This window comes from Euleptes europaea, chromosome 15, assembly GCF_029931775.1.
Source record: "Euleptes europaea isolate rEulEur1 chromosome 15, rEulEur1.hap1, whole genome shotgun sequence".
In the NCBI taxonomy this organism is placed as follows: domain Eukaryota; kingdom Metazoa; phylum Chordata; class Lepidosauria; order Squamata; family Sphaerodactylidae; genus Euleptes; species Euleptes europaea.
This window is the reverse complement of record NC_079326.1, coordinates 53714320-53741001: the sequence shown is the minus strand read 5'-3', so window position 1 is coordinate 53741001 and position 26682 is coordinate 53714320. Positions and strand designations below refer to the sequence as shown.

The 26682-nt window shown below is 46.0% G+C and overlaps 1 protein-coding gene across 5 annotated transcripts in view; it reads right to left on the bottom strand.

Moving 5' to 3' along the window:
• The window catches only part of GULP1 (GULP PTB domain containing engulfment adaptor 1), a 223697-nt gene that overhangs the window by 110215 nt on the left and 86800 nt on the right, over positions 1-26682 (bottom strand). For 3 of the 5 annotated variants that reach the window (XM_056861479.1, XM_056861484.1, XM_056861481.1), the window contains 2 exons: positions 23753-23847; positions 19829-19913 (listed from right to left, as the gene is read on the bottom strand). In XM_056861479.1, the coding sequence (XP_056717457.1) occupies positions 19842-19913; positions 23753-23847 (167 nt within the window). In that variant the 3' untranslated portion in view covers positions 19829-19841. Of the gene's footprint in view, positions 1-19824; positions 19914-22810; positions 22822-23752; positions 23848-26682 lie in introns of those variants that run through there. The other 2 variants (XM_056861485.1, XM_056861480.1) reach the window with 1 other exon arrangement.

Here is a 26682-nt window from a genome sequence, read left to right as displayed (position 1 = left end):
AGGTTTTAAATGGAAAAATGAACTGGGCACATTTGTAGGAATTAAACTGCTCTTTACGGCCGGTTATCTTAAACCACAAGCTAAAAACTGCTTGATACATTTCCCATTTGCAAAGAGTAAAAATCCCATTTCGGTATGAAGAACCACCAAGGAATGCCAAAAACAATCCCCAATTCTTGGATTTAATGACCTGGCTAGGCCAACCTCATCAGCTCTTGGAAGTTAAGAAGGGTCGGCCCTGGTTACTACTTGGATGGGAGACCACCAAGGAAGTCCAGAGTTGCTACACAGAGGAAGGCAATGGCAAACCAGCTCTGATCGTCTCTTGCCTTGAAAACCCTATGGGGTCGCCATAAGTCAACTGCAACCAGATGGCACTTATCACCACTGGCACTGCCATGAGGGAATATAGCATTGGTATCCACTAAACGCTGTATTCACTAGAGACAAAATCCATGTCATAGCTTTTATTAGGACCAACCAAAAAAGACACAAAACATTGTGCAAACTTTCGCACTCATCAGAAATCTTCATCACAATGTGTTACGTCATCTTGGTTGGTCCTAATAAAAGATATGAGAAAGGTTTTGATTTTTGTTTTTCTTCTCTGTGGGTCACTTCAAGACCCACTAGAGGCCTTCGTTCAGGGGTCCCTCTTTGCCAACTGCAGGAGGTTATTGGGGTGGAGCTTAGGAGGGCGGGGTTTGGGGTGGGGCTTCAAGGCAATAGATTCGATGCCAATTACCAAAGCAGCCATTTTCTCCAGGAGAACTGATCTCTGTCGGCTGGAGATCAGTTGTAATAGCAGGAGATCTCCAGCTAGTACCTGGAGGTTGGCAACCCTGAGCCTGGATCCTAAGTGTGATTTCTAATTCATCGTATAGTTTCCAGTGGTAATACTATTTCTGCTTTCAAAGAGTTTATGTAGTCCTTTTCCATCCATCTAATGGTTTAAGTCAGCTCTACAGAGTCGAGCCATTTATTTTATTTCATTGCTGCTCGGCAGGAAATATTGGTATGTGTCCAGTTGTTGGCCTGGTTATCAAGGACAGTTTCTTTTGCTCTCAAAGGGTCCAGCGGCCAATATTTTTCAAGCTAGAAGAAATAGGTGCAGCCTTTACTCCCCACTCATTTATAATTCCCTGCTTGCCTTGCAGTTCCCAAAAAAGAGTTTCACTCCCTGAATCCACGCTGAAAGTCAAAGAAAGAAGACTGGATCATATTGCAAGAGACTCCTGCAAAGGGTTATTGTTTTATATGTCCTCAACCCGAGCAAACTAGGACGTGACAAATTAATTGAAAACATCAGGGATATAAATCAAACTTCACTTTGCACACTGCAACCAAGAGAGGTTGGGTAAACTATTAGGACAGTGTGATTTTTTTCTGAACACTCTTTAAAAAAAGACTAGAGATTTTTTTTTTTAGAGGGCTCAACAATGCCACCGGCAGGAGGTTTTTGGGGCGGAGCCTGAAGATGGCAGGGTTTGGAGAGGGGAGGGACTTCAATGTCATCGAGTCCAATTGCCAACGCGGCCATTTTCTCCAGGTGAACTGATTTATATCGGCTGGAGATCAGTTGTAATGGCAGAAGATCTCCAGCTAGTACCCGGAGGTTGGCAACCCTATATTTTCAGAGAGCCAGCGTGGTATATCAGCATGGTATATCAGAGAGCCAGGTGTATGAGAGCCAGCCTGGTGTTAACAGCGGAGATTTGGAGCGGTGGACTCTGATCTGGAGAACCGGGTTTGATTCCCCACTCCTCCGCATGAGCGGCGGAGGCAAATCTGGTGAACTGGATAGGTTTCCCCACTAGAGTGTCCCCAATAATGTCCGACATTATTGTATCAATCACCTTCCCCAGCCCCACCACAACGAAGCTCCCTCTGGTGGCGAGGGGGGATATGGCAACCCTAATACCACCACAGTAAATAGTAATAGCTGAGGTCTCCATTTAAGTTTAGCATCCAATCAAGTTCCTATGTTATCCTTAATGGGCTTATTATGGGCTGAAAATCCTGAAGCGAGCAGTCCCTACCATATATGGGGCAGCATATTAAATGTTCTGTCAACTCTCCCCTTTTGGAAAACTCTCCTCTTTTGCTATCACCCTTTTTTTTTCGTGGTGATGGTGGGGGGTGGTGGAGGGGTTAAAGTAATGGCCAGTCCTAAGATGGTTGAAAACAACATGGATCTTCTTATCCCATGGGGAAAAAAGGGTTTCAGTTCAGCTCAACCATTCCAGGTCACGCAAGAGAGCATGTTTAGAATCGAATGGAAAATATCTTTGCAAAAGTGTTTGGCTCGGTGTGTGGATGCCTGATAGGCATCAAACTCCGGCACGTTAGATAATTAACAATTTGCTTTGAAGAGTGTCCATGAGCAAAAATCAACACTGACAATGTCACCCAAGCAGACGCTTGTTACGGTCTCTGTCGCTTTTGATCGACATAATTTGTTAGTCATTGGCAGACCATCTAAGCTCAGAGTTTTTTACATTCTCAGAGAAGAGACGGCTACTCCTCCATTTCTGCTAACGCAGCCAGATCATTCACCTTGAGGAACATTTCATGAACTGTTAAAGGAGTGGATACATTCCACCACATACATCAAAAGATATTATTATGAAGCTGTGGCACGTTGATAAAGAACTGCTGAACATTTTTATGTCCGGAAGGCCCTGAACCTCACAGAAAACAGTCCAGCATCTCTGTGAGTTTAACATTCTGTTACCATTCCATTTTCATTCCGCCCTTTCCCCCATGGAGTTCAGGACCCCAAAAGTGGTTCTCGTCTCCTCCATTTTACCCTCACAACACCCCTGTGAGGTAGGTAGGGCTGAGAGAAAAAGAAACTGGCTCAAAGTCATTCACTAAGACTAGGCTTGCCAACCTCCAGGTGGTGGCTGGAGATCTCCCACTATTACAACTGATCTCCCGGCGACAGAGATCAGTTCCCCTGGAGAAAACGGCCGCTTTGGAAGAAGGACTCTATGGCATTATAGTCCACTGCATTCTCTCCCCTCCTGGAGCTGCCAGCTCCAGGTTGGGAAATACCTGGAGATTTTGGGGGTGGAGCCTGAGGAGGGCAGGGTTTGGGGAGGGGAGGGGCTTCAACGGGGAATAATGCCATCGTGTCTGCCTTCCCAAGTGGCCATTGTCCTGGGTGCTGAACTGATCTCTGTCACCTGGAGATCAGTTCTAATAGCGGGAGATCTCCAGCCACCACCAGGAGGTTGGCAACCCTACCCATGGATGATGCAGCTGATGAAAGTCCATTCAGCTCCATTTGTGACTCCCCCAACAACCTGGCAGCCTTCTCAGTCACATAAAACAAAGGGGCCAAGGAAGCCAGCCTTTTTATTCCCTTCCAACGTTACTGTCAATGAAAATGACTTTGGAATGGGATAAGAGCGGCCTGTTTCCTCAGAATAGGCTCTAGTGCTTGCCAAGAGATGGGAAAAGTTGGGGTGAAGGAGAAGATAATGAAGGTTCAAAAACACAACACACATGTTTCCCGAGAATAAATCTCTGTTATCTTTAAATACATGAAACAATGCAAGAAGACTGTATCCGCTCCAGGACATGTCTTATTAGACATTTGCAGAACTTTGCTGTTAAAAAGTTATCCCCTCCATAAGCCAGCCTTTGCTCTGGCATTGCAAGAACCAGAGCTAGGGTTGCCAGGTCCCTCTTCGCCACCGGCAGGAGGTTTTTGGGGCGGAGCCTGAGCAGGGCGGGGTTTGGAGAGGGGAGGGACTTCAATGCCATAGAGTCCAATTGCCAAAGCGGACGTTTTCTCCAGGGGAACTGATCTCTGTCACCTGGAGATCAGTTGTAATAGCAGGAGATCTCCAGCTACTACCCAGAGGGTGGCAACCCTAGTGACAGTAAAAATAAAAATGCTAGTGAGGACAACTAGGAATTGTTGGAAACTCGATGGTAAAAAAAGGGTTTGTGGTGCTTCCTAGAGAAGACTGATGTCAGTTCCAGGTTTTCCCTGGAAGTCATGCTGCCCATCCAGGAAACAGAAGTTGAGGGATTTCCCGTCCCCCTAGCAGAGCCTGGCAACCCTGATTTGTACCAATATGTAGTTTAGGCTATTAGACTGCTGGGATTTCTGCTCCTCCCTTTTTCCTGCTCCCCATTCTAGTTCTACTCCTGAAATGATGATGTGCTCCGTTTAACTTTGACTAGAAGCTGAGAGATTTCCCAAAAGCAGTTGGACGTTTTATATCTTGCATATCAAGCAAAGGGCAGTTTACAGTTGGCTGCCGTCTGCATGACCTCTGCCGGTTCCGATTTTGCCTGTTTGGCGAAGACCATTCGGACATGATGCAGATGTTCTACCCTCCCCTGTTGAGTTCCGCATCTCTGTTAGAAGCCAGCCAACCCCCCAACCCCCCTGGCTTTCTCAGATGCAGACACATAAAACTTCCTATGTCTAAAAATGTATTGTGTGGGTGACTTGCGGGTAAACTCAACAAAACACGGTGCTGATACAATCTGGCCAAGAACAGCTGGGGCAAGTTTATTCGCAACCCATTTATTATTGGAAAGATGGAAGTTAAGGAAATGCAGTTTGGCTTTTCCCTCTGAACCCATTTGGGGACAAGCAAGCTGTTGCTTCAGCGTTCACTCAGATTCCAGATACCTCCCCTGTAGTGACCAGCCTCCTCGTGGCAAATTTCTCATTGCTCTACCACCCGTGTAATTTAGTCAAATTCATGAATTGGGGTCATGCTATGTTAGGGTCGCCAACCTCCAGGTAGTAGCTGGAGATCTCCTGCTGTTACAACTGATCTCCAGCCGATAGAAATGGCTGCTTTGGCAATTGGACTTTATGGCATTGAAGTCCCTCCCCTCTTCAAACCCCACCCTCCTCAGGCTCCACCCAAAAACCTCCCGCCAGCGGCAAAGGGGCACCTGTTCACCCTACCTATCCTTCTCTGTGGGGCTTGATGATTTGCTGTCCTGTTTCCGCTCTTGTTAAAGACCCTGCAGTGAAGGCCTAGCTTTGTCTTGGAGCTTCACTAGAAAGAAGAACATCATAGGGACCAGTCCTCACAACCACACATAGGGTTGCCAACCATCAGGTAGAAGCAGGAGATCTCCTGCTATTACAACTGATCTCCAGCCGATAGAGATCAGTTCCCCTGGAGAAAATGGCCACTTTGGCCATTGGACTCTATGTCATTGAAGTCCCTCCCTTCCCCACACCCTGCCCTCCTCAGGCTCCGCCCCAAAAACCTCCCACCAGTGTTGAAGAGGAATCTGTCAACCCTAACCACCCAAGCTCTCTAGGAAATAATGTAGGAAAGATGGACATCATCATCCTGCCCAGGATTTATCCTGCTGTATTTATTAGGGCTGTTGAAAATTTTTTTTTGGAAAAGTTTGGCTTTGGAAAAATTCGGCCCGTTTAAATTTTGGACGTGCCAAAGTCCGAATTCCCCCGTTTTGATCCGCGAACTTCGGCGTGAGATCCGGAGTTCGAGGGAAAATTGCCCCCTGAAGGCGCCCCGGGGGGGGGGGGAAACAGATCTGCGCCTCCCGGCCGAGAGGCACAGATCTCTTTAAAGAGCCCCCTGCGTGCCTTCAGGGAAGCCCCCTGAAGGCCGCGGGGAGGGAACAGATCTGTGCCTCCCGGCCGGAAGGCACACATCTGTTTAAAGCCCCCCCCCCCGCGCCTTCACGTGATCTCGAGACTAATGAGATAAGTTTCCCCAGAGAAAATGACAGATTTGGCGGGTGAACTTTATAGCATCACATCCTTGCTGAGCTCCCTCCCCTTCCCACTGAGGTCCCCCCAAGCTCCGCCCCCAAATCTCTAGAAAGGTCCCAGCTCAAATCTTGTAACCCTACATGTGCATGGGCTTGCAAGATTGGTTTGGTTTTAGGTAGTCAGAATATAATCATGTGTTTCTTTAGGGCACAATAGACAGAGTACTGCTGATGACCTCACCAAGCAGTTACTGGTGCTGTTCACACACAGGGACTCATGAAGCTGCCTTCTACGGTCCATCAAAGTCAGTATTGTCTACTCAGACTGGTAGCAGCTCTCCAGGGTCTCAACCAGGGGTCTTTCACATCACCTACTTGCCTAGTCCCTTTAGCTGGAGATGCCGGGGATTGAACCTGGGACCTTCTGCATGCCAAGCAGATGCTCTACCACTGAGCCACGGTCCCCACTCTTCAGTTGTTGGACAGAGCCCTGTGGCGCAGAAGGGTAAGCTGCAGTACTGCAGTCAAACACTCTACTCACAACCTGAGTTCGATCCCGACAGAAGTCAGTTTCAGGTAGCCAGCTCAAGGTCGACTCAGCCTTCCACTCTTCTGGTAGAATGAGTACCCGGCTTGCTGGGGGTAAAGGGAAGATGACTGGGGAAGGCACTGGCAAACTACCCCATAAACACAGTCTGCCTGGGAAACATCAAGATGTGACGTCACCCCGTGGGTCAGGAATGACCCAGTGCTTGCACAGGGGACTACCTTTACCCTTCAGCTTTCAGAAGCCTTTCCCCCTCCTCCATTTCCAAGTGTGTGATACAACAACTCAGAAGATACAACAACAGGGACTGAAAAATATCCAACGGGCAATGCCGTTTCAGCACGATTCTTCCCTGGTGTTCTGACCAGAAGAACCATCAGTTGTGACATGGATGCTCTTTTTGGCTACGCTCACTTGCCCGTCTTGTATACGAATGGAAGATAAATTGTGTAGAGCTTAATGAGATCGTTGGCCTGATTATTTCTGCCATTCTGTGTAGGGAATTTAATATTTATAAGGTTAGTATGGTGCCAGATGGAGGGCAGTGGTTTTTGTTGTGTTTTGTTCTGGCCTTCGTTGTTTATTTTCCAAGATTCTGTCCAAAACCATCTTATTGAATCCAGCTGCAAACCCAGAGCTTACAGATGGAGACCGCAACTCTTTGAAGACTGCAAAATGATGGTTGTTAGGACAGCTTAGATCAGGGGTGTCAAACTCAATGGTTCGAGGGCCAGATATGACATAAATGTCACTGGGTTGGGCCGGGCTAGCCCTCACCAGCCCAGATGGAGAGTAGGGGTGGAGTGGCTGCCTCGGCTGGCTCACGGACCAGATAAGAGCTCTCAAGGGGCTGGATCTGACCGGTGGGACTTATGTTTGACATCGGGTTGCCAGGTCCCCCCTCTCCTCCGGCAGGAGGTTTTTGGGGTGGAGCTGAGGCAAAGATCGTGTGCATGGCCGCACTGCCATGATTGCATCACTTCCAGTTTACACCTGGAAGTGCCGCATCGCAGGGTGCCTTTTACCACTCAAACTGGGAGTTTGGGTGGTAAAAGACCTGTTGCAACGCGTCACTTCCAGGGTGTAAATGCATCGCAAGGGGCCGTTTACCACACAAACTCCCAGTTTGAGTTGTAAAAGGCCCCTTGCAATGTTTGAGTGGTAAAAGACCCATTGCAATGCAGCACTTCTGGGTGTAAAGTCGAAGTGACATGGTGCAGTGGGTAGCTGCGAGTGCACACGTTGCCTGCCGACCCTCAGCTGGTTAGAGGGCAGCCAGGTGGATTGGGGGGGGGTTTGCCCATCACCACCTGGCACTTGGCAACCCTAGTTTGACACCCCTGCTTTAGTGGTTGTTCTTTTGACTAAGGCCGCTGCTTTCTTGCCCTTTCCCCACCCTTCATGATATGTCATGGTTGACTTGGGGTTTCTGAAGCAAAGAACAGGCCGATCACACCTCCCCCTCTCTTCTAGGCCCATCTCTCAGCACTTAGAGAACAGACGGGAGTTAGCCAAAGGGCCTACATTTGCAAGCGATGGCAGTTTGGAGAAGGGCAGTGCCTTTTCTTGTGAGCCAGAGTGTCATTTGAATCTGGCCATGTCAGAATTAAGAACACGGGAACACTGTGGTACCTTAGACAGGTCATGAGAGCGAGGCCATCTTGGCCATCATCTGGGCATGGAGTAGGGGTAGGACCTCCCGTTGGGAGGTTTTGGAGGTGGAGTTTGAGGGGGGCGGGTTTTGGGGAGGGGAGGGACTTCAATGCCATAGAGTCCAATTGCCAAAGCAGCCATTTTCTCCAGGTGAACTGATCTCTATCGGTTGGAGATCAGTTGTAATAGCAGGAGATCTCCAGCTAGTACCTGGAAGTTGGCGACCCTAAGTAGGGGTAACTGTGAGTGTGGGGGGAAGGTAGTTGTAAATTTCCTGCTTTGTGCAGGGGGTTGGACTAGATGACACTGGTGGTCCCTTCCAACTCTATGATTCTATGACTGTTGGAACATACGAAAACTCCTAAATGCCCCTCGATGTGTTGCTGGCGTTACTCTTCGTTCCGAGTTTGGCCAAATGTCACTTGAAGCTAGGGCGTGGTTGGCCGCCTTTAAACTACACCTTAAACTGTGCTTTAGCACTGAGGGGTTCCTAGCTTCTCTGAAGCATGACCCTTTTAAATCCTCATGGCAAAAAATCTTAGATGAGAAACTGGCGTTGTTGGGCTTCTCGCAGGATATGTTATCAGATCTTGGGAAAACTGAAGCTTTTGCCAAAATTAAAAAGCGCATTAAAGAGCTCGATTATAACAGCACTACTTTTCGTGCTCGTCGTGTCTGTTCATCCCAGTTCTTCGGAATACCCCCTCCACGTGGTCTGCCTGCCTATAATATTATCAAACAACTCCTCGTCTCTGTAGAGCTTTTTGCTTGGCTAGATTGAATGCTAACCCTTCTATGGTAATGCAGGGCAGAATTCTGAATATACCATACTCAGACAGGATCTGCCCTTGCTCTTCTGGCTCTATTGACTCATTAGCCCATTCCCTTTTGGAATGCCGCTTTTACGAGGAACTTCGATCGCACTATATTTCCCCCCTTTTAATATACAAATCCAATGCCTCTGTGACTGACATAATGCCTTTTTTACTAAGCGACAGGGACCCCAAGGCTACATTGTCAGTGGCAAGATTTGTTTCAGTCCTTATATCCCTCCAACACTAGATATATGCTGCTCAAGATCAATTGATCAAGGAGCTTCTAAGGGATAAAAGGAAAGGACTGTTGGAACAGACCAAAAATCTGTCTGGTCTAGCTTCCTGTTTCTCATGTGATGCCTTCGGAAAGCCTACAAGCTGGGTATGGATGCCAAACCTCTCCCCTGTTGCTGCCCCACACCAACTCATATTTGGGGTACACTGCCTCTGAACAGAGAGGTTCTCATTTGGCCACTGTCAATCAGTTAATGGCCAATGATGGCCCTATCCCCCATGAACTTGTCTAAACTCCTTTGAAAGCAGTTTAAGTTAATGGTTCTCACCAGATCGTGTTGCCAAGAAGTTCGTCCTCGGAATCCATCTCTAAACTCAGCTTGGATTCACGCCAAGCGATAAAATAGAAGAATGGAGTTATGGGATGTGCACAAAATGCCTCCCCCTCCCCCAGTTGACTTCCTTAAATATTCACCCACCTCAGATCAGAAGGCAGCCTTTCCCGCTTGCTACCGGAGACGTCGGCCCAGTAAAAGGGAGAACATTTCAGGCGAATCTGCAGCTGTCTCCGTGCCTATTTCCCCCAGCTGTTTCACGGCAGGGGGTCAGAACACCACACTGCAGAGCAGACTGAGATGTAAATCCGGATGAGAAGAGATTGGCACGCAGCCTGACAGTTACCGGAAAGCTACACGATTTCGTTGACAAGTTATGTCAGTACTTCGCCTGCTGTGTTTTATAACAAAGTTTACATGAAGCTTGGCACTCGTACGTCGTACAGGTTGTCTTGTTTTTTTCTTCTGTATAGTAATATCTCACTGGAAAGAGCAGAAGGGAAAACACGTTTCAGAATAACACACCAATGCAAACAAAACAAGGGCTGCAACGTGATTTCCCAAGGAAGGAACCCTGCATGCCTTTGTACGTTGTATAAAATGTACAACTTGCTTTACTCATTCCATGTATTATGAAACCGTCTCTGCTGGCTGAATACCGGGGACAGATCTGGGTCCGTTTCTCATCACTGTCTGTTTGCTGATGCGGGAAGCGGCAGGCATGTCAGCGGTGGAAGATCCATCTAGATGCCCCCGGATCCCACAATATATTCTCACTGGCATAAGAATGGCTGGATCCCGCTATTTGCATTTCTGGTCTACTCTATGTGTTGGGCCATCACTTCCTCTCTACCACATGCACAGCTCTTTTCCGTGTTCCAGAAGGGAAAGGAAAGGGTTGCCAGGTCCATCTTCACCACCAATGGGAGGTTTTTGTGGTGGAGCCTGAGGAGGGTGGGGTTTGGGGAGGGGAGGGACTTCAACGCCATAGAGTCCAAAGGCCAAAGTGGCCATTTTCTCCAGGGGAACTGATCTCTATCAGCTGGAGATCAGTTGTAATAGCAGGAGAGCTCCAGCTATTACCTGGAGGTTGACAACCCTAGGAAGCGAAGGAGGAGGGAAAGGCATCTGAGCTTGTGTGTTGGTAATAGCACAAAAGGTGCACCTGGTCCCCTTACACCAGTGCAGGAATATGTAGCCTTGATCCTAGGAGCTATATTCTCGTTTCAGAGGCAGCATTAATGTGGAGGGGGAAAATGCTTTGATAGAGCCATCTTAGGACTGTGCCAGCTCAGAAAAGAGAAAGGAGTTGAAAGGTTACACACTTTCTTGCCTGAGATGGAAAACTAGCTCATCAGAGAAAAGGCTAAGGTTGACTCCTCCTCTGTGCCAGTTTCTTTTCACTAGCAATTCCACTCATCTACATTCTGATTTCCTAGAAATATTGGACTGTGTGCTTTTTCTGAAGATGTACACCTGCTCTCGGGAGAACATAGAATCAGCCCTTTCTGGAACCTTTTGGACAGCAGTTTGCTCTTTCTAGCTGTTGGTGTGTGTGTGTCAAGTGCCGTCAAGTTGCTTCCCACTCATGGTGACCCTACGAATCAATGTCCTCTATAATGTCCTATCTTTGACAGCCTTGCTCAGATCTTGCAAATTGAGGGCTGTGGCTTCCTTTATTGAGTCAATCCATCTCTTGTTGGGTCTTCTTCCTCTTTTCCTGCTGCCCTCAGTTTTTCCTAGCAGGACTGTCTTTTCCAGTGGCTCTTGTCATTGTTGGTGTACAAAATGTCAAAAGCTGTGCCATTGATATTGTGCAGGTAGCACCTGAACTCAAAACAACACGGATTTTCAGGGAGGTAGTTTTTGTTTCAGTAAGAATCCTGGATTTCTAATACCATTTCAGGAACCCAAAGTAACGCCCCGAAACAGGGAGTTTCGTGTATATTTTCTGCTCAGGAGTTCCGTTATGCATACCTCTAGCAGCTACTCCAAGGCAACCACAGGCCAGGGCAAATAGCAAAGGAAAAAGGGGCAGAGGCTACATTTTTAGCAACATGTGTGACATGAGTCAGCCTGTTGAGGATTCCTCAGACGAAGAGGACCTCGAAGCAGAGGAAGGCAGTGGAACAGAGCAGTCACAGTAGGCTGAACCACTATAGGCAGAAGGGACCTCCCTGTGTCTACAGCTGCCCAGTGCAGGGGACTTCCCTGTGCCAAAATCTCAGCCTCAGGCGGTGCCACCAGAAAGCCCTCCAAAGCTGCTGAAGCAGAGGCGCAAAAGACTCAGGGCACAGCTACATGATAGAAAAAGAAGTGCCAGACTACAAGCTCAGCAAAGGACACTCCCAGATGACTGTAACGAAGCTAATGAGCTTCACCAGGCAGAGAATGCCGAGTCAGGGTAAAGCACAGCAGCTGATCCACTTCAGAGCTATTTAAGCAGGCCACTGTGACTGACACATTGTGGGAAGAACTTGTCGTGACCACTCTGTGTTGACTGTGAACTCTGACCGCTTCTGAGACCATGTGATTCTGACCCTAGACCAGACCCTGACCCCTTGTTTGGACTACGCTTTTGGTGCTGCTGCTTGGAACCTGAACCTAGAGACAACCTGGCATTTGGCTTGGACCACTCCTGACCACGCCTCATGCCTCTGGCCCTCAGACCTGCAGCTGCACAGGACAATGTGCTTCTTTGCTCTGGTTTAGCTGATTTTAAAAAAGGGCTGCATTATTGATGTGGGGAACAGATGGTGAATGCTTAGGTGAAACGGGTGTGTGAAAATTATGATGACCTGTGCCAGTTGGTACATCTTTTAGAGCCCCTGTTTTCATAACCTGACATTTCAAAGGGCAAAGGTATTGCCAAGGAACACATTGCCTTCATTAATTTTTAAAGATCTAATAAAGAAAATAAAACTCTGTCTATGTGTATGCTCACCTATGTGCCTTGCTTTTCCTTTACATTTCTTGAATGCTACAAATGTATCACCTTTAAAAAAAAACAATTCTGCACATCCTAAAGGTTTCATTTTTTTTTTAATGGCACCATTGCCATGAGGTTTTCTTATGCATCCTGGAAGACCTGAATAATTCAGAGGGATGATTCTGTAGGGGCGGTCCATTTCTTTAAAGCTTGAGGGTGGGAAAAAATACACAAGTCTTCAGGTTATTATAGAACATTTAACAGATATTATAAAACATTTTCTAGTGAGGGCTAGAAAGCCACAGTTTTGTGAGTTGGTGGTCTCTCCTTCAGCTCCAGGGAGGCTAAACAGCACAGGACACAGTTCCTTTGAACGCTTCCCTTGCCTTCCCTGCAGGCTCCATCTAATTGTTTCCATATAAAAACAACAGCTAAACAGTTTTAAAAAAAACAGCAAACATCCACATCCCATAACATTTCAACAGGGAATAAGGGGAGCTTGCAAGCTGTACAATTCTCTTTGCCTGCACAGTTTGATAACACTGCCCAGTGTGTTTAATTGTTGATTTTGTTTGGTACGTATTTTAGTTCTGTTTTAATGGTTTTTTTGGGGGAAAGGTTTTAATGGTTTTAAAATGTGTTTGGATTGTGTATGTTCGCTGCTTGGGTGGCCATTGTGAGAGCAGAAAGGCAGGACATTGGCCTGAACAAACATGGCTACACCCTATCTATGTTCCACCATAATCTCTAGACCTTTCAATGTGGGACAAACTGTGAGGAACGTCATGAAGACCATGGAAAACCTGGAACAAATCAGTCTCAGGGCATTCCTCCTGTATCCTTCAACTATAGAGAGTAGATATTATATCATATTTAAATATCCACATAATCAACATATTTAACATAATTAAACATGTGCTGTTTAATTATGATGACAAATTAATTAATAATAATGAAAGAAGAAGAAGAGTTGGTTTTTATATACCGACTTTCTCTACCACTTAAGGAAGAATCAAACCAGCTTACAATCATCTTCCTTCCCCCCCCCCACAACAGACACCCTGTGAGGTAGGTGAGGCCGAGAGAGCTCTCAGAGAGCTGTGACTAGCCCAAGGTCACCCAGCTGGCTTCATGTGTAGGAGAGGGGAAACAAATCCAGTTCACCAGATTAGCCTCTGCCGCTCATGCGGAGGAGAGGGGAATCAAACCCTGTTCTCCAGATTGCAGTCCACCATTCCAAACCACCGCTCTTAACCACTACACCACGCTGGCTCTTAGTGAGGCACTAGATAGGCAAACAAGTAGAGTCAAAATCGTGAAGGCCAAAGATGGAAGCTTAGATAGACACAACCAAGTCTGTCCCTTGACCTGAGGCACTATAAATATTGGAGGCTCTGGAGGGGCTCTGGGATGGTTTGCTCCACCCCCCAGTACCCAAGGACATTCTAAGAGATGTTAGGAGCACTTCACTTAGAGCAGATTTTAAGAAGAAGAGTTGGTTTTTATATGCCGACTTTCTCTACCACTTAAGGAAGAATCAAACTAGATTACAATCACCTTCCCTTCCCATCCCCACAACAGACACCCTGTTAGGTAGGTGGGGCTGAGAGAGTGCGACTAGCCCAAGGCCGCCCAGATGGTGTCATGTGTAGGAGTGGGGAAACAAATCCAGTTCACCAGATTAGCCTCCGCCGCTCATGTGGAGGACGTAGGGTTGCCAGGTCCCTCTTTGCAACTGGCGGGAGATTTTGGGGGCAGAGCCTGAAGAGGGCAGGGTTTGGGGAGGGGAGGAACTTCGGTGCCATAGAGTTCAATTGCCAAAGCAGCCATTTTTCTCCAGGTGATCTGATCTCTTATTGGCTGCAGATCAGTTGAATTAGCAGGAGATCTCCTGCTACTACCTGGCAGTTGGCAACTCTAGGAGGACGCCAACTTTAAACCATTTTTAGGATGTTTTAACACAGGAGGCCTGAGAGTTTGCTGTTAGGTTCTTGTGCAACTCTGCAAACATGGTTTCCCCCCACCCTTACTGTTCTAGCTAATTTAATAGTCATCACCCTTGAGAAGAATTATTTATGAATCAATGGCTTTATGTCCTGGAATAAATCCTAAATGGAAAAAGAAACAAACTGAAAAATTATCTTTGGGATGGTCAGAGATTACTAATGCCATGTATTTCATGAATTTTAGAAATTGCATTTTATCTTTAAATGTAGACTAAAAAGGAGAAGGAAGGGCACGCACTCTTGGCAAGATGCCCCCATTAAAAAGCTGTGTTCTGCCACCAAGTCAGCTTCTGGGGCAGCCCCACACTGGCGAGAACCCTGGACAGCCTGATATTCCTGGCAAACATCAGGGTCCAGTCAGAAAGTCCATCAATGATTCTCTAGAACGTTCTGGAAAACGTCAAGAGCCAAAAGGTTTCAAATGTGGGTTCATTTTAAGGGACCCGCAACCCTTCCAGAACGGGTAAGCTACCACCAGCCCCGAGGCCTGGCTGATCTGACCACGACAAAGGCTTTAACTCCAGCCTCTGGATCAGATCCCCAGGAAACTGCTTGGTAAGATGACCACCACCACGAGGCAGTGAAAATCACAACTCGGGCTGCATGGCAAACCAGCATCATCCTAGCTGGCAACCTACACTGTCATTTGGAAAAGTAACCACCATGCCCTTAAACATGAGTCTCTTTGCTTTTGGTTAACCCTGAAGTATAATCGTGGGTATTTTCATCAGAGTGGCTGATTGTACTCAGGGTGGCCTCAGGGAATCCTATGTGGTTTAATTTTCAACTTGGAAATCTTGGCATTTCAAATGCGATTTTGCGTAGCTGCTGATGAAAATTTACGTTGGAGAAGAAGGAGGAGGAGAAGAAGAAGAAGTTGGTTTTTATATATCAGCTTTCTCTACCTTTTAAGGAGAATCAAACCAGTTTACAATCTCCTTCCCTTCCTCTCCCCACAAAAGACACCTGGTGAGGTAGGTGGGGCTGAGAGAGTTCAGAGAGAACTGTGACTAGCCCGGGGTTACCCAGCTGGCTTCATGTGGAGGAGTGGGGAACCCAACCCGGTTCACCAGATTAGCCTCCACCACTCTTAACCACTACATCACATCAAAAAAAGGAACTAACTAGATGCATTACTGGGGGAAAAGATAAGCCTACATACAGAAATGTTGACATTTCAGATTTTACAATATATATCTTATAATGCAAACAAAACATTATATGGGGATTTGAACCTGGGTTTCCCAGGTCCTAGCCTGACACCTTAATCACTACACCACGCCGGCTCTCTTTTTATGCATTTAGTATCTGGCTTAAATAAAAAAAATCTCATTTGACAAGGCGAAATTACTTAAAACATTTATTTGAAGCAAAATTAAACACACTTGAGATTACATAGAAATACAAATTTCAACCAAAGCACTAAACCTTTTTTCATTAAAAATGCAACTTTCGTGTTGAATCAATTTAGGTCTTCTTGGATTGATTGATCAGACAGAGCCGATTTAGCAATTTGCAGAGTCAATTACCGATAAAAATCATTGAAACAAAGATTCCTTAAAATGTGCAAATATTTTCCGAGTGTTTTGTTATCATCGATAGTAAATGGACCCTAAATATATGCTTTTTTTTAACGTAAAGCTTTCGTTTAAAGTACAATAAAAAATACAAATCCTATTTGTTTAAAAAAGCCAGTAATGTGGCTACTAAACATCCTTGTTGTACAAATTGCAAAATACTATATGACAAACAAAATTATAGACTTCTTCCTATGAAATGTAGCCTACTCTACTTAGTAGTGATCTCATATATATCTATATCGACAGGCGTGTAGGCCAAGGTTCCAAGCATGATGCGGGCCCTGCGCATGTGCGCTGGCTTTGGGGGTTTCCTTTCCTATAGCAGCCCCTAGAGCAGGACTTCATACAACTCTAGCGCTTGCGCCCCAAAGGGAAAGGCCGGGTAGCTGGTGGATCCTGGCCGCAGACATAGATATACATGCAGCTTGCCCAAATAATAAAGAAGGAAGACTTGACGCAATGCTGAAAAGGAAAGGCTCAGGGGAGCCATATACCTAAGCAGGGACCTACACGACAGAAGAATCCCCGATGTTTTGGCCATCTGCGTAAGTAACCTCTCCAGGGCTGGGTCTTCGCTTCAAGGTCATAATACTGCATAAACGCATTCTATTCTCTGTGTAAACTTCGCAATAAAAAGCTCAAAAAACTATAACTTTGCAACCCAAGTACCAGAAAACTAGTTCTTTCCCCCCCCACCACAAAAATAAAACCGCCAAAATAACATTTTATATTTCTTCTCTGATCCCTCCTTTTGCCCCCTCCCTCCTTTAGTGTCTTCAGTGAAAAGATGAGGATTCCCGACGGGAGGAAAGAGCTTGCCCGGACGTGAATTTTGTTATCTTTTGATAAGACGCTGAGAACGATGACAGCAAAAGGGACGACGCGAAGAAACGCGCGGATTGGGCGAATGCGAGGAATGTGCAAACGACAATGCTCACTTATTGCTCGTTGAAAGGCTAGTGAAAAAAGATGCATAGATGTGGCAGCAATAGGCTGGCTCTTGGCAACCAGTTTCGGTACTTCAGGACAAACGACAACCATCTAACCCGCCCTTCTAATACGTTCCAGGCAGCCGGATCATGTTCATTTGGATGCGAGACACTCAGCGAGCGCTTCCTCCCAAGCAGGGTAATCTTTAGGGCTGCCAACTCCAAACTGGGAAATACCTGGAGATTTTGGGGGTGGAGCCTGAGGAGGGTGGGGTTCGGGGAGGAAATATAATTTGACATAATGTCATAGAGTCCACTTTCCAAAGTGGCCATTTTCTCCAGGTGAACTGATCTCTGTCAGCCTGGAGATAGGGTTGCCAGGTCCCTCTTTGCCACCAGCGGGAGGTTTTTGGGGTGGAGCCTGAGGAAGGTGGGGTTTGGGGAGGAGAGCGAGGCCATCTTGGCCATCATCTGGGCATGGAGTAGGGGTAGGACCTCCCGTTGGGAGGTTTTGGAGGTGGAGCCTGAGGGGGGCGGGGTTTGGGGAGGAGAGGGACTTCAATGCCATAGAGTCCAATTGCCCAAGCGGGCTATTTTCTCCAGGTGAACTGATCTCTTATCGGCTCGAGATCAGTTGTAATAGCAGGAGATCTCCAGCTAGAACCTGGAGGTTGGCAACCTTACCTGGAGATCAGATGTAATAGAGGGAGGTCTCCAGCCACCACCTGGAGGTTAGCAATCCTAGTAATCATCCTCTGAGCAACTATGGTCAAGCTGTTCACCTGCAATTGTTGCAACAGGACAGGGATTGCCAACCTTTCTGGGCCGGCAGGCACCTTTTGAACTCTTACACTGGATGGTGGGCAGAGCCACAAAATGGCTGCTGCCAGGGGTAAAACATATCACAAAATGGCTGCAGGAGTTGGAACCAGCCACAAAATGGCTGCCGTAGCTTACCTTCTGACCCACAGTCAAGATCCTGGTGTTCCGGTTGCAGCGTCTGCTGAAGCAACATTTTAAGAAATCTGCACACCCAACCAAATCTCCATTGGACAATGAGAAATCTTGCTGGGCAAAAGCCCCACTTGGCCCCACTTGTTAAAAACCCTCGGTGGGCTCCAGGAAAGGTGTCAGCAGGCACCCAGGCACCCACAGGCACTAAAGTGGAGACCCTTGCTGTAAGGTGAGAACGTACAAACATAAGAAAGGCCCTGCTGGATCAGACCAAGGTCCACCAAGTCCAGCAGTCTGTTCTCACAGTAGCCAACCAGGTGCCTCTAGGAAGCCCCCAAACAAGATGACTGCAGCAGTATTATCCTGCCTGTGTTCTACAGCACCTAAGATAATAGGCATGCTCCTCTGAGCCTGGAGAGAATAGGTATGCATCATGACTAGTATCCATTTTGACCAGTAGTCACGAATACCCCTCTCCTCCATGAACATGTCCACTCCCCTCTTCAAGCCTTCCAAGCTGGCAGCCATCACCACATCCTTGGGCAGGGAGTTCCACAGTTTAACTATGGGTTGTGTGAAGAAATACTACCTTTTATCTGTTTTAAATCTCTCACCCTCCAGCTTCAGGAGATGACCCCACATTCTAGTATTATGAGAGAGGGAGAAAAGCTTCTCCCTATACCATTACAGACAGCAACTTTACATAGCTAAGGGGATCTCCTTGTGTACGCTATGAATTAAGCTTCCCTGAATTCACTAGGACCTCCAAATAAGCATCTTGAGGAGTGGGATGTTAAGTCTCGATCCTAAACATGCTGAAGTGCAGAAAATTAGATAGGTCAACCTCCAGGTGGGACCTGGGGATCCCCTAGAATTACAGTTCATCTGCAGGCTACAAAGATCAGTTCCCCTGGTGGAAATGGATGCTTTGCAGGGTGGACTCTAAGGCCACTGAGGCCCTTGCCCTCTCCAGGCTCCATCCCCAAATCTCCAGGTGTTCCCCAGCCTGGAGCTGGCAACCCTACGCCCCCCCATCCCTCACTGGTGGCCATGGGAAACCGGGAAACCCTAGTGAAAACAGACCATTCCTTATCTCACAATTGCCACTTAAAATGTAGTTGTTTGAAACAATTTCCTACAATGACAAACATACTTTGGATTGTGAAACAAACTTAGCATATCGAACCAGAAGCGCTGAACGGGTGACCTTTTCAAACATTACCTCCGTGGGCGTTTGAGTACCGGTATCGATTAAAGCATTCAAGTTTTACAGAGATTGACCGGTATGCTGAAGTTGCCTTCTACTGAATCAGACCCTTGGTCCACCAAAGTCCATATTGTCTACTCAGACTGGCAGCGGCTCTCCGGGGTCTCAGGCGGAGGTCTTTCACATCACCTACTTGCCTAGTCCTTTTAACTGGAGATGCCGGGGATTGAACCTGGGACCTTCTGCATGCCAAGCAGAGGCTCTACCACTGAGCCACGGCCCCTCCCCGTTCAGTCAACACAGTAGCTAATCCAATGATTCCAATGTGCACAGAGGATGCTTCCGTTCGCTTTAACTCCAACAAACGTTGTTCACGCAAAAATCCAGTCCGATGGATGAACAAGGGCAGCACAAATGGAGCTTTTTGCAGTTCTGGAGGCCCGGGCTAGTCTCGCAACCAGTAACAGGACATTTGCAGTCACATGCAGTGGACATTCCAATCTGGGGGTATTTAAGTGATGGTTGGCGATGCTCTTGCGAAAACGAGCCGACGGTTCATTAAGACCAAAGTGAAGGAACCACAGTTCGAAATGTTGCGCTTTCCCATGACAGTTCCAAAGGATACTGTCTGCCAACGGAAAGTGGTACGAATGGAAAGAAATTCCTGCAGCACCAGGTATAGCAGAGAAGCAGCACAAAGTCATGTTGATTTCATATACAAGTGAGGCTCTTTACATTTTGTACAGAGCTAATACTGGAACCTATTTGGAGTTTTACAGAAGGAAAACCGCACCGAAAAAATGAACAAGTTGAAAAACAATTTTTGGCACATTAACAGTTTTTGTTTTTTTTGTAATACATTTTTTGAACTTTTTTTCCCCGTAAAAAAAGTGGATCATATAATTATTCCAAATTTTCTGTTCTTGCATCAGCATCTGCTGTCTAGGGGATCGAGACAAAACACTGTGCCTTCCAGAGTCAGTCCCATTTTGAACCCCTCCTGTAACAAGAGAAAGAAAAGAATGATTGGGGGGGAAATGGATCATTGACACACATCAATTCAATTCTGGGGGAAAAGAAGAAGATACTTTCTCTACCACTTAAGGAAGAATCAAATCACCTTCCCTCCCCCTCCCCACAACAAACACCCTGTGAAGTAAGTGGGGCTGAGAGAGCTCGGAGAGAACTGTGACTGGCCCAAAGTCACCCAGCTGGCTTCATGTGTAGGAGTGGGGAAACCAATTCAGTTCACCAGATTAGCCTCCGCCGCTCATGTGGAGGAGTGGAGAATCAAACCTGGTTCTCCAGATCAGAGTCCACAACTCCAAACCACCGCTCTTAACCATGACACCACACTGGCTCTTGAGCTGAAGCTTCTGTGTAATCTCTTTACTGGATCCTGTGAGAAATATTTATCACCCATTCTCTACATAATGAGAAAGCTGGGATCCCGTTGGTCAAATTCGCAGGCCTCAAGGCCAACGTTCTTGCCTCTGAGGAGGAGAGGCCTGAGCCTTTGACGCTTTTAAGAAACTGGCCTGAACAAACATGGCAACACCCTATCTATGTTCCACCATAATCTCTAGACCTTTCACTGTGGGACAAATTGTGAGGAACATTATGAAGACCATGGAGAGCTAACTTGGGACAAATCATGGCCTTAAGGCATTCCTCCTGCACCCTTCAAATATAGAGAGAAGGGCAAGACGTAAGGCCATGCAACAGAGGTTGTTTATGCATGGGTACTTTCACTCACATTCGCCCCCAGTCTGTCTCAGTTGTTCCTTGGAGTTATGCATGTGTTTTCCCTCCATTAGAGATGACCTCGCTGCCATCCCTCGCAATATCCAGGACTTACCGTTCCTCTGTAACCCAATTCTTCCCTCTCCCTTGAGCTCAGCCTGGGTGAAATCCCCATGTAGAAGGCAAAACTCAGGACATGCCAGCATGGTTTCTCTCACAGCCAATTACAAAGCAGTGTGTAAAGAGGTGGGGATTCAAATGTTTCCTGCTTCCCTGGAGCTCTTTCTGAGCAGAAGAAAGGCTTTTTTAAAAATGGGGCTTAGATTCCCCCCCCCCTTTTAGATTGCTCCATTTTTTATTTTTTTCTTAAAATGCTTTTTTATGCAGCAGTTGGGTTTTGGAGGGGATTTTCTCTTACAGTAAGCACTACAAGTAAGCCAATTACAAAGCAGCATTTTAAGGGGCAGGGAATTGATTTGAAATTGGAGACGGTTGGTCTATAGATTCCCAACAGGAAAGCGGGGGGGGCGCGAGCAACGAACTTCAGTTAAAACCCCCATGCATAAACAACTGGAGATTTACAAAGCCACAGAATATGTATCTTCAAGAGTGACTGAGTGTGGCCTCTTGTGGCACTGCTGGAAACTCTAGGATTCGAGCTACATGGTTCTACTGATGGGTTTGCCATTTACTGCATTCTGCACCAGAATCATGGGTGACCCCATTCGGTACCCCTACAGAACCATACACGCAGGGCTAATGTTTCATCTGACGCATTTCGTCTTTTACTTTCCAAGCAACGTTCTTGTTTATCTGAGCGAAATTGTTGTGACTTCTAATATCCTCCCCTGCTTTTAAGTTTCAGAATATGTTTCTCTCCACAGGGCGTGAATTTTCACTCAGAGCCCCATCTGCATTCTAATTTGAAACAAAGATGCCCCACTGTAACAAAGGCACCTGTCATAATATTTTGGACAGTCCAAAACAAAACAAAAGGAAGAAATGCATTTTAATTCAGTGTGCACACGCACGCACGCATGCACACACACACAAAACCATGATTAGCTGAGGCCAACAAAGTAATTTTAAATGGATATTAATTTCCCTGAGGCCGCATATATGGGTAACAATGGTGTCTTGTGCAATATTCATAGTTGTATGGGAAATCTTCTTCCTTGTCTGTGTTAGCTCTTTATTGGGAAAACTGAGCTTATAATTTCTTAAGGAAAAGAGGAACGAAATCCCAGAGAAAAAAAGGAGACATATTTTAGAAGACCTGATCTTTTCTTACTTCTGTAGCAGACGAACTTATGCACTCAGGAAGATCAAATTCAAAAGCTGCTGAAAATCCAGCGTTGGAGTGCTTCAGTACTTAGGATAGTCATGTCACTGAATGTTTGTCTTGTTTATTTAAATGGTATTGTTTAAATTGGTTGTAGTAGCTGTGGGTGTCAGCAGAGAATACAAGATCATCTCTCTAGAGAAGGGAAGGAGGAGGATGTGGTCTTCTACCAAACATAGAGGACCACCATTTTTTTTTTTTGCCGTCAAGTCATATCTGACTTATGCTGACCCCTGGTGGGGTATTCAATGCAACGTTCGTAGGTGGTTTGCCATTGCCTTCCTCCGCATCACAATCCTGGGATTCCCTGGAGGTTGCCCATCCAAATACTAACCCTGCTTCTTTTCTGAGATCTGACGAGATCAGCTAGCCCAGGGCTATCCAGGTCAGGGAAGAGGGCGACCATAGCCACTGAGATATGAAAAAGGGCACAGCGACACAGACACGATTTCAGGCTGCTGGCCCGAAATCATTAAAAGCCCATATCCCTGTCCAGATTATATGCTTTAAAATGTGTCTGTACATTTTCGCTGTGCACGGTTTTACATGACACAATGAATTAATACAGCCAACGAAAACAAGACCGTCAAAAAAGAACCAGTACCGATCCTCCCACCCACATTTTTAATCTGATGAAGACATAAAATAAGGGGGAGGAGTTTGAGAGCTTTAACTAACACTGTGGAAGAGGGGAGATACATGAACAGAAACGTTTTTGGTGAATAAGAACAACATATTAAAAAATACTACAGTTTTAACTGAGCAGATTTTGCAGGAGATACATTGAGACTCATGGAAAATAATATACCAACCATCGCTGACGCTGCAATCCCAGGGAAGCAGAAAGACAGAAGACATATAAGAACATTAGGTGGATCAGTTAACACCATTACAGCCCTTAGTTAATTACAATTTTAATACAAAACTAAACTGAATATTAAACTCAGACAATATGAAAGAAGAGGAGTTGGTTTTTATATGCCGACTTTCTCTACCACTTAAGGCAGAATCAAACTGGCTTACAATCATCTTCCCTTCCCCTCCCACAATAGACACCCTGTGAGGTAGGTGGGGCTGAGAAAGCTCTAAGAGAACTGTGACTGGCGCAATGTCATCCAGCTGGCTTCTTGTGGAGGAGTGGGGACTCAAACCCGGTTCTCCAGATTAGAGTCCACCGCTCCAAACCACCGTTCTTAACCACTACACCATGCTGGCTCTCAAATTGAAGATTAAAACTTAGTTAAGGGATCCAGTAACGTCCTGTTTGCGTGGATCTGATCAGTTCTTGCATAGCTTGAGCATTTGTTAGAACACACATGCTCCACACATAGATCCTGCTGCTTTTTTTTTTTTTTTGCAGAGGGCATGATCTGAATAGGATTGTATTCATTTTGCACTATTTGAAAACCATAACCCTTAGTGTAGTTCTCATGAAATCTGTGCTGCTTCTCCAGAGGAAGTGCGCACAGTGATCGTAGGCCCACTTCCCCCCCACAGGATCTTGGAGAGTAAGTGTGCTGAACAGCATGACATAAAAACCTCTAGGGAATCTGAGAACCTGCTATCCCATTGATGTTTGAAAAGCTGTTAATAACTAAATTTGCATTCCTCCCCTTCTTTTTGCACTGGCGACACCAAACATTTCACTGGCTCTGATCACAGAACCTGCTGTATGATCTAATCTCACTCTTTAAGAGGTTAGCGTTTACACAGCGACGGAAACGGCTTTCTTGCAATGGCAAATATTTGATCACCTGCATCTCATCTAGTTTGGACTGAATGTCTGGAGGGAAATCTCCGGCTCCGCAGCTAAAGGGGTCAAATGGTTCGGCTCCAAAAAGGTCTCTCTCTAGAAGGAATTAAAAAACAAACAACCAAGTGAGCAAGTCAGTAGCATATGGGAAGCGGATGGTACAGAAATTCAGATTGAAGCCACACTTGACAGAACTTATGTGATGGCTTTTGCCGAGTTATTTTTTCTTTTTTCTAGAACCAGAAGTAGTATAAGACGCCTGTCGGGGGGAGGGGGGGAGTAGAGGATGTTCATGCGAAGAAGTGCTACATAATCCTTTCACCTCCAGTGTCCCTCCCTCTCCCTCCCCTCCCCCCTCTCTCTTTCCACTTCTCCTGGAAGTAAGTCTGTCTGTCTGTCTGTCCGTCTGTCTGTCTATCATCAACCAAGTGACATTTATGTCCTATCTGGCCCTCGTAACAATTGAGTTCGACACCCCTGCTCTAGGTGTTTCTGAATCTGGAGTTGCCAACCCTACTTAGAAGTCCAAATCAGAAATAGCTGCAACCAATGTTATTTGGGGTTCCAGAAGATTAGAACGTGGAGAAAGCCCTTCTGAAACACTGCCTCCCATTCCTCCCAAGAAGAAGCCACCCAACCAGGGGTGATTCAATTGTCCATCGAGTTTGTCTTTTCTCCCTTAAAGTAGGTTTATATAAATGATCCCAATTACAGGGACTTCTGGAAACATCTCTACAGACCACTGGGCTTGCCAGTAATTCAGAAACTGGAGTGATCACTCTAAAGTCACAGACGTGAAACAAAAAAATGTTATTCTAGGAAGCAACCCTGGGTTTATTGGTTTTGGTAATAACACTTCTGTTTTTGGGAAAATGGGCAAAATCAATAACTGCCCATAGCGGCCCCCACTTTATGGAATGGCTTGCCTAAATTATTCAAGAGGACTTTTCTATACAGGCAATAGAGTTGCACTGTACTAAATGATTCGCAAAGTTACTTGGATAAATTATTAGGGACTGTGGTCTATGCTATTGCTTATTACTAGCTGAAACTTATTATCCATCAATTACCAGAAATCTAAGATCCTTGTCTTCTCTAAATTTTGGAGACGTCACAGTTGGACAATTAAGGGGCACGAAATTGAACAAGTGAAACAATTCAGATACTTGGGCCTGAATTTCCAATACAGCAGCAATTGGACAACTCACAGGAACTATGTTGTGTCCTCAGCTAAATGTAATAACGAGGCCACAATTTGCTTCTTTTATGTCTATGGTGGCCAATTAGTTCCTGCTGCCTTACGAGTGTTTAAAGCTAAATCCATCTCCCAACTCCTATATGGAGTTCCTATTTGGGTAAGTGCCTTTAATCAGGACATTGAGAGGATTCAGTCCACTTTCTTACGCCATTTTCTTGGTGTCCCCAATTGCGTAGGGTATGCAGCTCTGTGCCTTGAGATGGGACAGGGTGTTTTGGAGACTAGAGCTTGGATCCATACCATTAAGTTCTGGTTACGTCTGCACTTTCTAACTGAATATCCTGGTTATATTCCTGCACTGCTGGGAGATTCTTACATAAGCCAGTGGTCAAAATTAATTATCAGGAAAATCTAGTCTGTCGGTATTCCATTTGATTCTCTTTTGATGCTTGGGAAAGAGCAAGCATTTAGATCGATACGTCAGCGCCTACTAGATATAGAAATGCAGACCCTAACCTCCCTAGCTAATAGACACTGTTTCCCCATGTTTCATGGTATTACTCCGACTTATGGAGCTAAAGTTTCCTACTTGTCTTATTTGGAGTCACCGGACATTTGCCGAGTTTTCATGCTCGCTAGACTTAACATTATTCCTTCAGCTATTCTACAAGGAAGATACAAAAGTATCCCTTTTATTGATAGGTATTGTCCATGTAAGACTGGGGATCCTGAACACTTAACCCACGTGCTGTTGTACTGCCAGCTCTACATGAGGCCGAGGAATACCTATATTAAACTCCTACTGCCCAGTGATCAGAGTCTCTCAGATCAGCAGTTGGTGTTGTACCTTTTACCTGATAGAAACCCCTCTGTCACCCAACAAGTAGCTAGTTTTCTCCTGTCTGCACAAAGGATTCACGAGCAGTTTGTTCGTACTTCTAAGTAATGTCATTTTAATGGAACCTGTTTTAACCGTTTTCGCAACACTGTTTATTGTATGCTGATGTAAATGCCTAATAAAGGTAATGATGATGATGATGATGACCTATACTGTCCTCTAAAATTAGGTTGGCAGTAGCAGAAGAACTTCCTTCTTCCACAGTAACCTGCTTGTACACCCTTATTGTTGCTGAAGGTCCTTCTCTAGGTCCACCCTGCTGTCAGAGATGCGGTGATGTTCTCCGCAACTGGCACCACTGCTTTGGAACACTCTGCCCAAGCGCACACCTGGGTCTTGTTTAACTGCAAGTCGAGGCCTATCGAATTCTGCCAAAAAACTTTAGCCGCTGTCCAATGCTATTTCTCTCTCCTCTCTCTCTCTCTCTCTTTCTCTCTCTCTCTGTCTCTCCTGTTGCTGGATGGGTTTATGATGTTTGGCTTCTTTACAGTCTTATTTCTAAATAAATGGATTCTGCATGCCTCTCTAAGAAATCGTTTCTACAACACCTCCCTGCGTGCTCGTATAAGTGGGCATTGGGGAAGTAATCCTGGAGCATCTTCCAAGGTAAGTACAAGCAGTCCCACATGCTGCCTACACCAGTTCTTTTAATTTTCATCAGGTTATAGGGCAGGTGGAAATGTTCTGCATGTCCCGACTGGAACTAGAGTTTCTGGGACTGTACCGTATCAAAACAGAGGTAGATGGGAGAATCACAGGATCTATGCAGGGAGCATTCCAAGATTTCTGTACGTAGAAAACTAGCAACGGGAAAGCTGTTATCAACTTCTTTAGT